This window comes from Lithobates pipiens, unplaced genomic scaffold (genome assembly GCF_037356315.1).
Source record: "Lithobates pipiens isolate NorthernLeopardFrog02 unplaced genomic scaffold, aLitPip1_a1.2 Scaffold_10, whole genome shotgun sequence".
NCBI lineage: Eukaryota > Metazoa > Chordata > Amphibia > Anura > Ranidae > Lithobates > Lithobates pipiens.
In genome coordinates this window covers 3,709,124-3,727,060 of record NW_027507686.1, presented here as the reverse complement: position 1 = coordinate 3,727,060, position 17,937 = coordinate 3,709,124, and the positions used below count along the sequence as shown (strand labels likewise).

Genomic DNA, 17,937 nt, shown 5'->3' with positions numbered 1-17,937 from the left:
CAACACCACTTGGTAGAACCAGACACTAGGGATCCTTCTGATCAGCCAGTTCCAATGTAAGTTCCAAGGATCTGTAGGGTTCCTCCAGAGGTTACTAGGGGTTCTTTGAACTGTGGTTGACCGACTTTCTATCTGATGGTGCCTAGATAGTTCGGGGGCCAATATCACAGAACCAGCAGCATGGCACCAATGATCTTTTTGATCAGCCATTCTGAACCAGAGTTCCAGAGGAACCCTAGGGTTTCTCCAGAAGTTGTTGAGGGTACATTGAGCAGTGGCTGATTGACCTCCCATCTGATGGAGCCTGCATATTTCCGGGCCACCACCACTTGGTAGAACCAGAAACATGGCACCAGTGTTCTTTATAAGCCATATAAGAACTCCAAGGAACCTTATGCTTCCTCCAGAGGTTACTAGGGGTTCTTTGAACTGTAGTTGATTGACCTCCTATCTGATGGTGTCTGCATAATTCTGGGGCCAACATCACTTGGCAGAACCAGCAGCATGGCACCAATGGTCTTTTTGATCAACCAGAGTTCCAAGCAACCCTAGGATTCCTCCAGAGGTTGTTAGGGGTACCTTCAGCTGTGGCTGATTGACCTTCCATCAAATGGTGCCTTCATAGTCTTTGGGTCAGCACCATTTGGCATAACCATAAACATGCTACCACAATTCTCTTTCTGATCAGCCATACTCCATAAGAATTCAAAGAAACCTTAGGCTTCCTCCAGAAGTTACTAGGTTGACTTCTGTGAACTGTGGTGGACTGACCTCCCATCTGATGGTGCCTCCATAGTTCCAGTCTGTAAGGATGGTATTCTGACCACCAATGTAAGGGGCATTTTCCCACTGATCACCAATGAACATGGTACGAAAGTTCAATAATATAATATTAGTGTATGGAAATATCATCTCTAAGCAAGACAAGCATTTTATATGACCATCAGTAAAATTTGATTCTGTCCCGAGAACATTGAGCTATTGTACAAATCCTGTTTGTGTAAAAAGTGATCCAATAAAGACCATTATAAAAAAAAAAAAAAATCTTTTCATTGGTGGCTTCCATCACACCCCCAGATCCGGAAAGCCATTGGGGTAGAAGCTGCATATTCAGACTTTGTCCGATTTTCTAGATTGTTTCTTCAAACTTCCTGCTGGCGTTCAGATTCACAAGTGAGATGTCGGGTTAAAGTTCTTGCACGTCAATATTATTTTACAAAAAAAATATGTATATACCGTATATACACACAATGGGGTCTGTAGGAGAAGAAGATCAGGCTTGAGCAGAAGCTGCGTTTGTTCCGGGACCTCGCCAGTCGGTGAAACTGAAGAAGGTGCTTGCACCGTAGGCAATCATCACCAGGCAGGCAAAGAACTGCAAAGACAAAAAGGTCAGAGGTCATCGGGGGGTTAGGTGGTTGGGTTCATCAACTGACCCAAAACAAGCGTGTGCGTATCAGGTGACTAGTTGTCAGGCGTATATTGATGTGACTGTGTAAAGAGTGAGTGGCGGGCCGGCAGCTCTGGCTCACCTAAGGAGTCCCAAAATTACCTTGGGTTTGTGGCCGAGATAGGTAAATCTAGAACGGAATTGCCACAGTGTAATATTTGAGCCCAAAAATAATGTTTTTTTTCAAAGCACTTAATGTATATACATTTCAACGCGTTTCAAGAACTAAACTCCGCCCCATTTTATCAAAGCTTGGAGAAGCAAAGAAAGAGAACCAGCTGCTAACCTTTGCTGTGCTTATCTATTCACAGACATAATAGTCATCGTCCGCACACTCCGTTTCTTTCTTTGATTCTTCAAGCCCAGGTGAAATAGCAGACTGTAGGCCCTGAAATGTGTTGGCTCTTATATGCAAGCCCTGATGAAGGGGTGGAGTGTAGCCCCTGAAACATGTTGGCTTTTATATACAAGCCCAGATGTGGGCATGGATTTTAGCCTCCGAAACATGTTGGATATTTTTTTTCCATTCAAGCCCTGATGAAGGGGTGGAGTTTAGTTCCTGAAACGTGTTGGCTTTTATATAAGCCCTGATGAGGAAGTATAGTTTAGCCTTTAAAAAGGTTTTTGGTTTTTATATACAAGCCATGATGAAGGGGTGGAGTTTAGCGCCCTAAAAAGGTGTTGCTTTTTATATATAAGCCCTGATTAAGGGGGTGGAGTTTAGTCCCCGAAGCATGTTGGCGTATATATACACACGCCCCTAAAAAAGGTTTTTGGTTTTTAGATACAAGCCCTGATGAAGGGGTGGAGTTTAGCCCCTGAAACATGTTGGCTTTTATATACAAGCCCAGATGTGGGCATGGATTTTAGCCTCCGAAACATGTTGGATATTTTTTTTCCATTCAAGCCCTGATGAAGGGGTGGAGTTTAGTTCCTGAAACGTGTTGGCTTTTATATAAGCCCTGATAAGGGGGTGGAGTTTAGTCCCCGAAGCATGTTGGCGTATATATACACACGCCCCTAAAAAAGGTTTTTGGTTTTTAGATACAAGCCCTGATTAAGGGGGTGGAGTTTAGCCCCTGAAGCGTGTTGGTTTTTATACAAACGCCCATAAAAAGGTTTTTGGTTTTTATATATAAGCCCTGTTGGAGAGTGGAGTTTAGCCCCTAAAAAAAAGGTTTTTGGTTTGTATATACAAGCCCTGATGAAGGGGTGGAGTTTAGCCCCTATAAAGGTTTTTATATACAAGCCCTGATGAAGGGGTGGCGTTTAGCCCCTGAAGCGTGTTGGGTTTTATATAAGCCCTGATGGGGAAGTATAGTTTAGCCCCTAAAAAGGTTTTTGGTTTTTATATACACAAGCCCTGATGAAGGGGTGGAGTTTAGCCCCTATAAAAGGTTTTTGGTTTTTATATACACAAGCCCTGATGAAGGGGTGGAGTTTAGCCCCTATAAAAGGTGTTGGTTTTTATATACAAGCCCTGATGAAGGGGTGGAGTTTTCTTATTTTCAGGATCAGGCAGAGTAATCATCGGTGCTGAAGGGGAAGGGTTGCTTTAAAAATGAGCAAGCAGCCCCCTCTATATGCCCTTGCTGCTTAACCAATGGCAGCCCAGGGAACTTGGGAGCCATGGCTTATGGGATTGCTGTGCATGCACACAAAAAAGTATTTAAAAAAAAAATAAAAATCTCCTCTATGCCCCTGCTAAACTGATGGGGCCCAGTACTGGAGGGCCGGCTCCACCCCCTATCAGCGGCCCTGTTCACGATCGGATATCTCTAACAATCCCCCTCCCCACGGCCGGGGCCTCCGTTCTCACTTACCGAAGCGGCAGCTCTCTTGTTGGAGTCGCTGACGTATAGCACACCCACTTTTGTGGAGGCAGCGCAGGTGATGAATGCGGTCACATAGAGGATGGTGGCTGCAGCATGATAGATGAAGAGCTGGAGGAAGAGGATGTCAAGATGTAAAATAATTCCTCTGCATACAAATGGTAACCATAAACCCAGCCGCACCCCCAGGGATTACAAATTCTGCTTCTGTGTGCGTCTAATCCATGGGTCTTCAAACTACGGCCCTCCAGTTGTTCAGGAACTACAATTCCCATCATGCCCAGCCATGTCTGTGAATGTTAGAGTTTTACAATGCCTCATGGGATGTGTAGTTTCGCAGCAGCTGGAGGGCCGTAGTTTGAGGATCCCTGGTCTAATCCCTGGCATCCCAGAAAATGCGAACCAGGAACAAAAAAAAACATTTACCATGATGCAACAGTGGCGTCCCCTTTTTCTGCTGCTGTGTTGACACTGGGGTTGATTTACCAAAACTGGAGAGTGAAAAATCTGGGGCAGCTCTGCATAGAAACCAATCAGCTTCCAGGTTTTATTGTCAAAGCTTCATTGAACAAGCTGAAGTTAGAAGCTGATTGGCTCCCATGCACAGCTGCACCAGATTCTGCACTCTCCAGTTTCAGTAAATCAACCCATGTGTGTTATTGTTAACCGTTGTTGGTTTCTTTTCCAGAATGCCGATCAGCTGCAGCACCGATCTGTGTGTTCTGACAGCAACAGGGTTTTTGCTCTCAGAATACATATGTCTGTGCCTGCAGCACTGCAGGAGGAGATTTCTCATCCACAAGCTGAAGTTAGAAGCCGATTGGCTACCATGCAGAGCTGCACCAGATTTTGCACTCTCCGGTCTTAGTAAATCTCCCCCCATATGGCTGGTGACAACACCCCAGGCTGTAATTGCATTGCTTTGCTATTTACTGTTTGTTGCACCCCAAACCACATATATAATGAGCGATCACACACCATAACCCGCAGATGTGACTGTGAAAATTGCTGCTACTTTTCATATGTTGAAATGCGGTCACAGCCTTCTCAAAAGGAACAGGCTTCCTATTGCACTGTGCTTTAAAGAGCAATTCCAAGTTTGTTGAAAAAATAAAAATAAACAACCCTCCCCCTCTGGGTGATCCTATATAGCAGGGATATACAATTAGCGGACCTCCAGCTGTTGCAGAACTACAACTCCCATGAGGCATAGCAAGACTGACAGCCACAAGCATGACACCCAGAGGCAGAGAGGCATGATGGGACTTGTAGTTTTGCAACACCTGGAAGGTCCGCTAATTGCATATCCCTGCCCACTGCAGGGATTGTAACAAACGTTGTTGCAGATTCCTCCCCGAAGAAATAGCTGTGTGTTTCTCTGCATCCATGTTCAGAGTGAATATGAATGGGAGTGACTTTATAATTAGCAATCAGCTGCTGCACCTGCAGAGCTCTAATGAGGAAAGTGGCGGGGTCTGCATCCCTTTAGATGTGATTTCCCTTTGGGAGTTTTTCAGCAAAAATGACATATGTTTTGCAGGGGATGGCCAAAATCTGATTTGTATCTTAGTGCAGACTTCTGGGAAAATCAGTGAGCCAATCACACAAGCAGGAGATGACATTTCTGGGGGGACTGGGGTTCTGTATACCATTTGTGGACAGAGTGCCTCCAGGTGGCCATATTGCATTTTACAGAAAAATTACAGCGGCTGCAGATTGAAGGGGAATTTTTAATAACATTCAATTGCAATATGACTTGTGTAGCAATTGTATACACTACTTTATTATTGTTTTTTTTTTTTTTTTGCTATTTTTTTTAATTTAAAAAAAGCGGAGTTACCCTTTAACTCCCAAAAACAGGGGGGGGGGGGAATGCACACTTTACTCAACATTGGATTTCCCCTAACTTTCTATTTAATAAACAGCAGTCATGGGGACAAAGAGGGTGAATGAAGCAAAAAAAAAACATCCGACAGGGGTTCTAACCCTTCTCTTTCTATCCAAAAAAATAATAATATTTTTATGCACTTGGGGTTTTTTTTATAAAAGTTTTTACAAAAGTTTTGGCCGTAATTTATGTAACAGATGCATCCCTAGGCTCATCAGCTCCATCTGGTGGCCAAAATGCAGGTTTTCTGAACTACCTCAATGAGATAACATACTGCATTTTGTCACTAGATGGAGCTGCTGATCATAGGAATTGATTGACTGCACACATTTTGTGCCATCATTTCTGTAATAGATCAATTCCTATGATCAGTAGCTCCATCTAGTGGCCAAAACGTGGGTTATCTGAACTACCTCCACAAGATAATATACTGCATTTTGTCCACTAGATGGCGTCGCTGATCATAGGAACTGATCTTTTACAGAAATTATGGTGAAAGATTTGTGCGATCTGCATGAATGTGCCTGGCATTCGTCCAGTGAATGTTTTAGAAATTGCCCCCCCCCTTTTATCTCCAGCCCTCCCATTGGCGACAAACTACCTGCATTGCACGGAGAAGACAGGAAACCGCTGAGTCTAAAATAAAAAATTATTTAGTTTAAAATGTAATTAAAATATTGATAGAGACTTACCACCATCGGCCAGGGTATAAAGGAAATTCTCCTCTGTATCTGTAAAATGAGGAGGATGAAGAGGATGAGGGTCACCAGCCAGCAGAAGAGGGCGACGAACATCACCCAGCCGTACGCGGCCGCCAACCAATAATGACTGTCCGCCACCAACGCCCAGACCAGCAGTCCAAACACCTGAGAGACCGCAATAAAAAAAGACACATTAAAGTGGATGGAAACTCATTAATGACCATGTCATTTCAAAAGGTGAATACAAATAATATTATATTATATATATATAAAATATATGTTGTTTTTATTCTTTTACTATCTGCAGTTTTCATTGAGGGCCCAATCACACGCGTGCGTTGTGACAACGGGGGCCAAAACACGCATTTTAATTGCATTACGATGCATTGCAAAGCACCTGTTCTACAGGATATTCATTGTGAATGGCAGAGAATCTCACCTCTTCCGAAATACCCCTCGTCTCTGCCCCCACCCACCTCTGAGTAACGTCCCTTGGTTCTATCCCCTACCCATCTTAGTGACGTCCCTTGGTTCCGCCCCATACTTACCTCTGAGTAACGTCCTTTGGTTTCACCCACCTCTTAGAGGTGGGTAGGGGCAGAACCAAGGGACGTCATTAAGAGATGGGTGAAACCAAAGGACGTTACTCAGAGGTAAGTATGGGGCGGAACCAAGGGACATCACTAAGATGGGTAGGGGCTGAACTAAGGGACGTTACTCAGAGGTGGGGAGAGGGCAAAACTAAGGGACGTTACTCAGAGGTGAACTAAGGGATGTCACTAAGGTGGGTAGGGGAGGAACTAAGGGACATCACTAAGATGGGTAGGGGCTGAACTAAGGGACGTTACTCAGAGGTGGGGAGAGGGCAAAACTAAGGGACGTTACTCAGAGGTGAACTAAGGGATGTCACTAAGGTGGGTAGGGGAGGAACTAAGGGACATTACTCAGAGGTGGGTAAGGGTGAAACCAAGGGATGTTACTCAGAGGTGGGAAGGGGCAGAACCAAGGGACGTCACTGAGTAACATCCCCTGGTTTCACCCTTACCCACCTCTGATTAATGTCCCTTAGTTCCTCCCCTACCCACCTTAGTGACATCCCTTGGTTCCGCCTCCTACCCACCTCTGAGTAACGTTGCTTAGTTCCGCCCCCTACTTACCTCTGAGTAACATCCTTTGGTTTCACCCACCTCTTAGTGATGTCCCTTGATTTCACCCCTACCCACCTCTGGTGGGTATATTTTCTTGGGGGGGGCGTGGCACAGCCAGCCCCTCCATCGATTGGTCGGTCACTAACACTTACCCCAGGCAGCACTTCCCTCTTTGGAAACATGGCGGTGTCCTCGCTCGGCCAATAGGGTAGCTCCTCCTTTACGGACAATGGAGAATCGGGCCTCAGAACCCGCTTCTCGATTGGCTGGGAGGCAGAATCTGTGTTACAATAGCAAATTTTCATTTGCTATTGTCACTCAACTGGGTGGGCTCAGAGCGCAATGCTCTGCACCACGAGAAAAAAAAAAAAGAAAACACCAACACAACCCCCCCCCATTGGAATCCATGCATCCCGAGGCCCTTATGGACAGGCCGCCACTGCTTGGTTCCATCCCCCTCCCAGTACCGCCCCTCTTAGACAACAAAGAATCAAGTATCATTTTGTGAAATAATAATAATAAATAATTTGTGAAAAAAACCAAACACACACACACAGATTCCCCCCAACAACAGACCCCTCCAGCAACAATCGATTCTCACCAGCAACAATAGACTCCCCTAACAAAAGACCCCACCAGCAACAATAGCTTTCCCACAGCAACAATAACACTCCGGGCAACTAGCGTCAATAAACCCCTCCCTCAACAGTAGATCTCTCCCAAACAACATAAGACCCCTTAACAGCAACAAATGATTCCCCCGGCAAAAATAGACTTCCCTAACTACTAAAGACCCCACCAGCAATAATAGCTCCACTCCAGCAACAACTGATACCCCCAGCAACAATAGATCCACTGCGGCAACAATAGATCTGCAGGCAGCTAGCATCAAAAAAAACCTTTAGCATCAATTGATCCCCCCCAAGCAACAATAGACTCCCCTAACAAAAAAAAATACCCCATCAGCAACAATAGCTCCCCCCAGCAACAATAGATCTCCCAGCAGCCAGTATCAATAAACCCCTTCCTCAACAGTAGATCTCTCCCAGAAGACCCTCCCACAAGCAGCAATAGATCCACACCAACATGGAACAGTGGCTGCGTTTGATGGGCACAGTGGCTGCAATTGATGGGCACAGTGGCGGCCATTGATGGGAACAGTGGCGGCCATTGATGGGAACAGTGGCGGCCATTGAGGGGCACAGTGGCGGCCATTGAGGGGCACAGCGGCGGCCATTGATGGGAACAGCGGCGGCCATTGATGGGAACAGCGGCGGCCATTGATGGGAACAGCGGCGGCCATTGATGGGAACAGCGGCGGCCATTGATGGGAACAGCGGCGGCCATTGAGGGGCACAGCGGCGGCCATTGAGGGGCACAGCGGCGGCCATTGAGGGGCACAGTAGCGGCCATTGATGGGCACAGTGGTGGCCATTGAGGAGCACAGTGGCTGCATTTGATGGTACGGAGGCTGCAATTGTTTGTTTTTTTCAGTTTGTGTGCGCACCCCCAAAAATTTTGAGCAGCAGCCGCCACTGTCAGGCACTGATGTTGGATGAGAAGGCCTGGCTCGCAGTCTCCGCTCTAATTCATTATTAGTGTATTCTTAGTATAGTTAGGAAGGGATAGAACAAATCACGACAATTTTTTTATTATTACTATCAGGATCTGGTTTGACAGGTTCTGGCTTTAAGAATTTATTTCTGATAATATTTTTCTGAGATACATTCTGTGATATTTCCCGATTATTCTATTTCCTGTTCTTGTTATAACCGCAGCCCCGATGAGCGCTTCAGCTGATTCTCCTGCATTATCATTCTGGTGTCATTGGGAGAGGAAATGAGCCAAAATCCAGCCAATGGGGTCACAGACAGAAATAAAAGAATGTTGGGAATTTTAGCACATTCCTATTCTATCGAATGTTTATTTTCCATTGCCTGGTGTTTAGGTTTGAATAATATAGAATAGAATTTCTGGAATGGCGTATCGCTGGACCGCTCTCGGTTTGCTGTACGGATCTGCGATGTTTTGTCTTCGCGGCGAGGCTTTGCCCAAGGCGTCCCTTATGAGCTCATCACCCCAACCGGTTTGCAGTTTCAGGTGCTCCCCCGGGGGTGGGGGTGGGGACACGCTGACAGTGTTGTGTAACAATAAGCCGCCTATCATTTACTAATCTTGGCAACTTCCACACAGCCGCCAAAAAAAATTCACAACTTCTAGAAAAATGTGTATTCGGAACGTGTTGTGTTCTTCAAAGGTGAAGATTGTGCTTAAAAAAAAAAAGGTGCCGGGAGCATTTCCACCATCAGGTACATACATACCATACAAGAGGTCGGGGGAGGGGGGTAGCCAGAGGACACGTATGTCCGATAAACGAGCTGAAAACTAAATTACCAAAAAGAAAAAAGTACATGGTTGGGGGGGGGGGGGGGGGGGCGTGGACGGGTCATACATGGTTAGATTTATGTTCAAACATTAGTAGATAAACTACTTGTCAGAATGTTCTTTCTTCCCATCATGGAGACAACAAATTTAATTTGAAATCCCTTAAAGTCTGACTGCAGACATGATACAAGAGATGGTCAGAGACTGCAGACCTGATACAGGAGATGGTCAGAGACTGCAGACATGATACAGGAGATGGTCAGAGACTGCAGACATGATACAAGAGATGGTCAGAGACTGCAGACCTGATACAGGAGATGGTCAGAGACTGCAGACATGATACAAGAGATGGTCAGAGACTGCAGACCTGATACAGGAGATGGTCAGAGACTGCAGACATGATACAAGAGATGGTCAGAGACTGCAGACCTGATACAAGAGATGGTCAGAGACTGCAGACCTGATACAAGAGATGGTCAGAGACTGCAGACATGATACAAGAGATGGTCAGAGACTGCAGACATGATACAGGAGATGGTCAGACTGCAGACATGATACAAGAGATGGTCAGAGACTGCAGACATGATACAAGAGATGGTCAGAGACTGCAGACCTGATACAAGAGATGGTCAGAGACTGCAGACATGATACAAGAGATGGTCAGAGACTGCAGACATGATACAGGAGATGGTCAGACTGCAGACATGATACAAGAGATGGTCAGAGACTGCAGACATGATACAAGAGATGGTCAGAGACTGCAGACATGATACAGGAGATGGTCAGAGACTGCAGACATGATACAGGAGATGGTCAGAGACTGCAGACATGATACAGGAGATGGTCAGAGACTGCAGACATGATACAGGAGATGGTCAGAGACTGCAGACATGATACAAGAGATGGTCAGAGACTGCAGACATGATACAAGAGATGGTCAGAGACTGCAGACATAATACAAGAGATGGTCAGAGACTGCAGACATGATACAGGAGATGGTCAGAGACTGCAGACATGATACAGGAGATGGTCAGAGACTGCAGACATAATACAAGAGATGGTCAGAGACTGCAGACATGATACAGGAGATGGTCAGAGGCTGCAGACATGATACAGGAGATGGTCAGAGACTGCAGACATGATACAGGAGATGGTCAGAGACTGCAGACATGATACAGGAGATGGTCAGAGGCTGCAGACATGATACAGGAGATGGTCAGAGACTGCAGACATGATACAGGAGATGGTCAGAGACTGCAGACATGATACAGGAGATGGTCAGAGGCTGCAGACATGATACAGGAGATGGTCAGAGACTGCAGACATGATACAGGAGATGGTCAGAGACTGCAGACATGATACAGGAGATGGTCAGAGACTGCAGACATAATACAAGAGATGGTCAGAGACTGCAGACATGATACAGGAGATGGTCAGAGGCTGCAGACATGATACAGGAGATGGTCAGAGACTGCAGACATGATACAGGAGATGGTCAGAGACTGCAGACATGATACAGGAGATGGTCAGAGGCTGCAGACATGATACAGGAGATGGTCAGAGACTGCAGACATGATACAGGAGATGGTCAGAGACTGCAGACATGATACAGGAGATGGTCAGAGGCTGCAGACATGATGTCAGAGAATGTGAACATATTAGAAGTGTTCTGGAGACTAGGGAAATGCTGCAGGAGATAGTAAAAAACTGGGGACATATGACATGAGACTGCTAGAAATCATTACTATAACAAGGGCTGCATGCTCCCCCTGGGTGCAGGTTGGGCACAGGGGCTTTAAAACAATGTCCACTCCAGCTACTTAAACGAAGAGCAGATTTCATTGTAATATGTGAGATTTGTTGAAAGAAAAAACACATTTACAATTAGAAAATGTGTTTGGGTCAAGAAGACTCTTCCATCCCGCTCCCTCAGATGTTCTCATCACTCTGGTTTAAAACAAAACGCTGGTTTGACCCCCTGCTAGCCATTAGAAAATGTAAAAAAAAAAAAAAAAAAGTGGTTCATTGCCAGCTTTAGAACCTCTGCCAGGTTTTTATTGCTAATACTGCAGAGAACCCCCATCAGAGAACGGGGCGGAATACAAACACACCAGAAAAATCTCCCTTTATACCGAGCGCATCTTCTATTTATAGCCGATGTGATTCACTTTATTAAATCGGGAACATCATATGTACAAGACGCACACAGGAGGAGGAATAGAATCATTATAGATTCCCTCAAACAGGACGGGCGGCACTGCTAACCTACCTCTGAAAAGTGATCCGCAGTGGTAGGCACCCTGCTACCTTTTTTAATCCCAAGGGGGATTTTGTAGTAAACAAAAAAAAAAAAAAAAAAACCCCACACCGCAACCGCAAGTCGATCGTTTGGTTGGCGATTGCGCTCTTCTTGAACTCCATGGGAGAGATTGACAGGCGGTGCTGCAGCCTGGATTAAAAATGTAGCAGCCATGAAGCAAAGCATGGCAGCCGCTGCATGTGAACAGCCCTGTCGGGCTATAATGTTAGCATTTGGGTGGGTGGCCGGGCAAAAAGGTAAAACTGCAGCTCAGCCACCTGTTTTTAGCATCCCCCCTGGTCACCCGTGTAAAAGAACCCCAAGTGAAGGAGCCAAATGATCCAGCTTCTAAGTAGGAGTCCTGCGCTGAAATGACCCGGGTCACCTCTTTATACATGAAGGGTTGTTATAAATATGCCATAAAAAAACACTACAGGTGAAAATACCATATGCATTACTACAGGATATTTGCCGATACCACCTCACTTTTGTGCCCCCCCCCCCTCGATTGCTAGCACTCTTGCACAGCCGCCAGCATTATAGAAACCAATGACTCTGCAGCATTGCTATGTAGGATACTGGTGGCTGAGCCCCATGTTGTCAGTGGTTGCTAGGATGCAGGCAGCTGGGCTCTACAGCATCATTGGTCGTTACAGTACAGGTGGCCATCATTGGTTGCTAGGACACAGGTAGATGGACCTCATAATGTCAGTGGTTGCTAGGATGCAGGCAGCTGGGCTGTACAGCATCATTGGTCATTACAGTACAGGTGGCCATCATTGGTTGCTAGGGCACAGGTAGATGGGCCCCATAACGTCAGTGGTTGCTAGGATGCAGGCAACTGGGCCGTACAGCATCATTGGTCGTTATAGTACAGGTAGCCGTCACAGGTTCCTCGGCTGGGACCCATAATGTCAATCGAAAAAATCTTGTAAAAAAGCCACCATGGGTCTTTTATCAGTGGTCGCTAGAATGCAGGCAGCAGGGCTGTACAACATCATTGGTTTTTATAGTGTAGGCAGCATTGATTAGTTGCTAGGTAATTGGCGGCTGGGCCCCATAATGTCAGTAGTTGCTAGGATGCAGGTAGGTGGGCTGCACAGCATCATTGGTTGTTACAGTGCAGGTAGCCATCAATGGTTGCTAAGACACTGGCGGCTGGGCACTGTAACATCAGTGGTTGATAGAATGCAGGCAGCATCACTGTCTGTTATAGCGTAAGCAGCCATCATTGGTTGCTAGGACTGGCGGCTGGGCCTCAATGTCCGTGGTTGCTAGGATGCAGGCAGCTGGGCCGTACAGCATTACTGTTACGGTGGGTGCAGGCGGCACCATAACGACCAATACTGCTATGCATCCTAGCTGTCTCTTCCTGTTGTATCTCCAGAACAGGATAGCAAACTTTCTCTAATTTATTCCAAAATCACATTTGCTCTATATTTGCTCTCTCTCTATGGGTGGAGCTGGCTCTCTATATGCAAAGTGAGCTCTCTATATGCAAAGTTGGCTCTCTATGGGTAGAGCTGTCTCTCTATATGCGAAGTTGGCTCTCTGTGGGTGGAGCTGGCTCTCTATATGCAAAGTTGGCTCTCTAATGGGCGGAGCTGGCTCTCTATATGCAAAGTTGGCTCTCTAATGGGCGGAGCTGGCTCTCTATATGCAAAGTTGGCTCTCTAATGGGCGGAGCTGGCTCTCTATATGCAAAGTTGGCTCTCTAATGGGCGGAGCTGGCTCTCTATATGCGCAGTGGGCTTTCTATGGGCGGAGCTGGCTCTCTATATGCAAAGTTGGCTCTCTATGGGCAGAGCTGTCTCTCTAATGGGTGGAGCTGGCTCTCTAATGGGTGGAGCTGACTATTAGTGGATTTGGCTCTGAAAGGGTTGAGGTCTCCTTAATTTTTATTTAGCTATGCAGAGTTTGGCGTCATATTTTCCTGATTTATAGATGGAGATTTATGGGAGTTCTCTTGTTTACAGTCACATTCTTTGAAACTTTTTGTCATTGCATAACAAGCCGTGTCATAGATAGCTTCTCCATGGATGGAGTTGGCTCTCTATAGGTCAAGGTTGAGCTGGCTCTCTACGGGCAGAGTTGGCTCTCTACGGGCAGAGCCGGCTCTCTATGGGCGGAGCTCTCCTAATTTTTATTTAGCTATGCAGAGTTTGGCGTCATATTATTTCCTGATTTATAGATGGAGATTTATGGGAGTTCTTTGTTTACAGTCACACATTCTTTGAAGCGCTTTGTGTCATTGCATAACAAGCCGTGCCGTAGCTCAGAAAACACAATGGAAGCTTTCTACACACTTGGAAGACGCACTCCGGCGTATGTGTGGGGAAAAATATATATATATAAAATTTTGTAAAAAAAAAATAAAATAATAATAATAATATTGGATTGGAGAGTATTTTTTAATAATTGTCTGGACTCTTAATCTCTAAATAGCCACTTTGAGATATCTCCCTGTGACACAAACGTAACGGCCTCGGTCTACAAAAGTTTCTCAATCAGGGTGTCATTTGGGGTGCCATTTTCTTTTACATTTTAGATCGGGGGGGGGCCTCCATGTTTTGCAGACTTTTAAAAAGGGACAGCAACGTAAAAACGTTGAGGAAAAAAAAAAACTCTGGTGTCCCGTGAATAATTCTATTACATAATGTACTCGTTATTTAGGACTCCGTGGGACCTGCTTAGGAAAAAAAAAACACCAGATTTTCACGTTTCCGGGAGTGTAAACACCCAGTTTGATTGCGCCGCTGACATGTTTACATTGCAAACAAACTTTATTTATACTTCCTATGGATGGGAATGTTAACTTTTCACACACTAAAGGTTGTCCTTCAACTGGCAGACTTTCTAAACCGGACACATCGGTATTACCTGGTCAGCTAGGATGATAAACGATTTCGCCGATCGACATTTAATAAACTCACCAGTAATGGTCACGTCTAGGAGGGCCTCCTATTGTCCTGGGTTGTTAAGCCAGTTCTAGTAGCTAAAAGAGGCTCCACGTGGTCCTCAGCTTGGCAGGAACAGAGGGCTGAGATGCCACACGTGTCCCATTGGTTCCAAAGTACAAACACTTTCCAGGACATGTGTGTTACATTGGCCACAGATATGGGTGGGAACCATGCTGGAATCATTGTGCAACCACAGAACCTAGAGGCCCCGAGATTCCAGGTTCCTCCCGGTGTTCTTGTCCTCGCTGAGGCCTCTAGGTTCTGTGGTTGCACAATGATTCCAGCATGGTTACCACCCATATCTGTGGGCAATCTAACGCACATACCCAGATATCACTGTGGAATGCACCAGTGGAATCTTCCTGATCATTGCAACCAACCACCACCACTCCCATCCTAAACCAACTGCTACTTTGTCAGCCAGGATAATGAATGATTGAATATTTGTCCCCCCCCCTCCCCCCCTCAACCAATGGTTGGAGACCACAATACATGTGCAAATGGGTTGTCTCTTGCCAGATCAGTCCCCATCTCATGGTCCGGGCAGATTTAGAAGTGCACACTTTACTCTGTACTTTTCGTAATGAGCACCATTTGGATAATTTGGTTGACTGCTAAACTTACAAGTAGTGGTCTTGTTTAGAAGGGATCTTTCTCTTCCCGAGTTGTTAAGTCAGTTCCTGGACCTAAAGGCGGTCCCAGGAGGTCCACAGCTTTGCAGGAACAGCAGGCCAAAACCCCAAACTTGTCCCTTCAGTTCCAAAGTTTCACCACTTCAGCCTCAGGGCTAGATGGATGTACTAAGTTCTTGTCACTACAGAGACCTCTAGGTAATGCAGTCGTAGGACAATTCCATCATGGAAAAGAAGAAAAGTAACAGCGCTCTCTGCAGGGACAACTCAATCCATACACCAGGTCCACTCACAGGTGCCAAGGCTCAAAGTGTCCCAACACACTCCAATGCAACAGTAGTAAGATGAGTCGGCAACACTAATCCTTGAAGTGTCGTTTATTGGTACATCAGAGTGACAGTAAAACAATAAAGCTAACGCGTTTCAGAAATAGCCTTAGTCGTAGCAACAATTTCATCATGGTCACCGTTGGAACCTTCCCGGTCATTACAACCAACTACCACTGCTCCCACCCTGAACTAGCCGTTACCGTGTCAGCCAGGCTGATGAAGATTTGTGTCCCTCCCCTATTGATTGAAGGCCACAATATTTGTTCAGGGGTTGTCCACCGGAAGATAAGACTCTGCCTCCGGGTGCAGACGGATTTAGAACTGCATAAGTAAGGTCTACTTTGTTGACTGCACCCCATTGGGCAATTTTGTCTGACCGGTATATAATAAGCTCACATGTAGTGGGTCAAGTGTAGGGGGGCTTCTTAGCATCCAGGTTGTTAAACCTGATCTGGACCTAAATAGAGCCCACAAGGTCCACAGTTTTACAGGAACAGCAGGCCAAAGCTTCACACTTGTCCCATCAGTTCCAAAGTACAAACACTTTTTGGGTTCTACTACTTCAGCTGCAGGCCTAGATGGAAGTATCAAGTTCTTGTCACTGCAGAGACCTCTACGTACTGTGGTTGTAGGATGACTGTAGCATGGTCGCCACCCATATCGGAGACCTGTATTGTACCCAGATATCTCAGCAGGTTCAACGGTGGAACCTTCCCGATCTACAGGGGCCTGCGGTTTGTTTATCCATAATAAGCCAAGATTACAGCAATGTTTGGAGGCCTGAAGTCCTGCTATGAGGATTCCTTCGAGGAGGTGCATTCCTTGCCGCTACCATCTCTACATCTCTCTTTCCTTCTCAACCCTCCTTGCTCTCTACACCCGCTTACTCTCCCAGGGCCACATCCAGCCTTTTGGCTGTCCCTATCTGGCCCTCGATGCCTCCACTGTCAGCATACCTCTCTGACCCTCACCGAGGAAGCTGACAGATGTCCATGTGGAGAGCTGCCAGAGCTGGAAGGAGAGACCCTGAGGAGCTGATAGGTATTGCCGGGTGGCTCGGTTCTGGTGGGAGAGTATTGCCTAGAGGACCTCCCAGAGCTCTCCCACCACTCTGCTACCCGGCTAAGTTCTTCCTGTGTCAGCGCCTCCACGCGGCAAACCCTGGGAGCCGTACCCCTGTTCTTCACTCCAGGTCAGGCTCTGCAGAGATCCCCGCTGTGCCCACCCTAGGCTCTCTCCTTCCAGTTGCAGTACTTTTCAGAGGACATTTGACAAGTAGTGAGGAGGTGTTATATCGCCTTCTCCCGCCTGATTCAACCCTATAATGCTGCACTACTGCTCCGCGAACCCTTGCATTGTACGGGATTGCAGTGCAGTCCCATTGAACTCAATGGGCGAGTTTGACGACCGGTGCCGCTTGTCAAACTCTGCTTCCAAAGCCAAAAATGCAGCGGGCGCGACATGTGAACAGCCCCGTCCAGCTGTTATTTTACATTTCGGCTGGGCAGGGGCGGTAAACCGTTGCCCCCCCGACCACCCATCTAAAAGGAAATCTATTTCGTGCCTATTATTCCAAGCCAGGTGTTTTCTATAGGTTTGTTGGCATGCCTTACAGAGCTTCCCAGGTCCAACATTAATATCGAGCAGAATTCGGCCCTCCACAACACTCCCAGTTTCTCATATGACCCCTTGGGAAAAATTAATTGCCCCCCCTTGCTTTAGAAGACCCTCCCACCAATTGGACGGAACCACCCAGAAGGGAAATAAAAACCCTTTTGCCAATCTGCTAAATTTCATAGGCATCAGTGGAGAGGGCAACATGGAAGAACGAGCTCCATTTTATAATATAAAATATTCCAAACTGCCTGGCATCCACGGATATTAAAATGTCCCCATATATTGGTGAATTGTTGGTGGAAGCGGCATTTGCGGGTTTTCCATATGTACAAGTCAAGTCACCCCATTATTATACAAGTTACCCCATTATAATACAAGTCAAGTCACCCCTCCCATTATTATATAATTAAGTCAAGTTACCATTATACAAGTCAAGTCACCCCATTATTGTACAAATCGCCCCATTATTGTACAAGTCACGTCACCCCATTATCGTACAAATCAACCCATTATTGTACAAGTCAAGTCACTTCATTATTATACAAGTCACCCCCCCATTATACAAGTCAAGTCACCCCATTATTGTACAAGTCACCCCCCCATTATTGTACAAATCACCCCATTATCGTACAAGTCACCCCATTATCATACAAGTCAAGTCACTTCATTATTATACAAGTCACCCCCCCATTATCG

The 17,937-nt window shown here is 46.1% G+C and overlaps 1 protein-coding gene across 1 annotated transcript in view; it reads right to left on the bottom strand.

Annotated features, from left to right (window-relative positions):
- Positions 1-872: 872 nt before the first annotated feature.
- Positions 873-17,937, bottom strand: part of PLLP (plasmolipin) — a 30,614-nt gene continuing 13,549 nt past the window's right edge. Inside the window, exons 2-4 of the mRNA XM_077451147.1 lie at positions 5,863-6,036; positions 3,274-3,393; positions 873-1,375 (exon numbers count right to left, since the gene is read on the bottom strand). Of these exons, the coding sequence (XP_077307273.1) occupies positions 1,274-1,375; positions 3,274-3,393; positions 5,863-6,036 (396 nt within the window). The 3' untranslated portion in view covers positions 873-1,273. The remainder of the gene's footprint in view (positions 1,376-3,273; positions 3,394-5,862; positions 6,037-17,937) is intronic.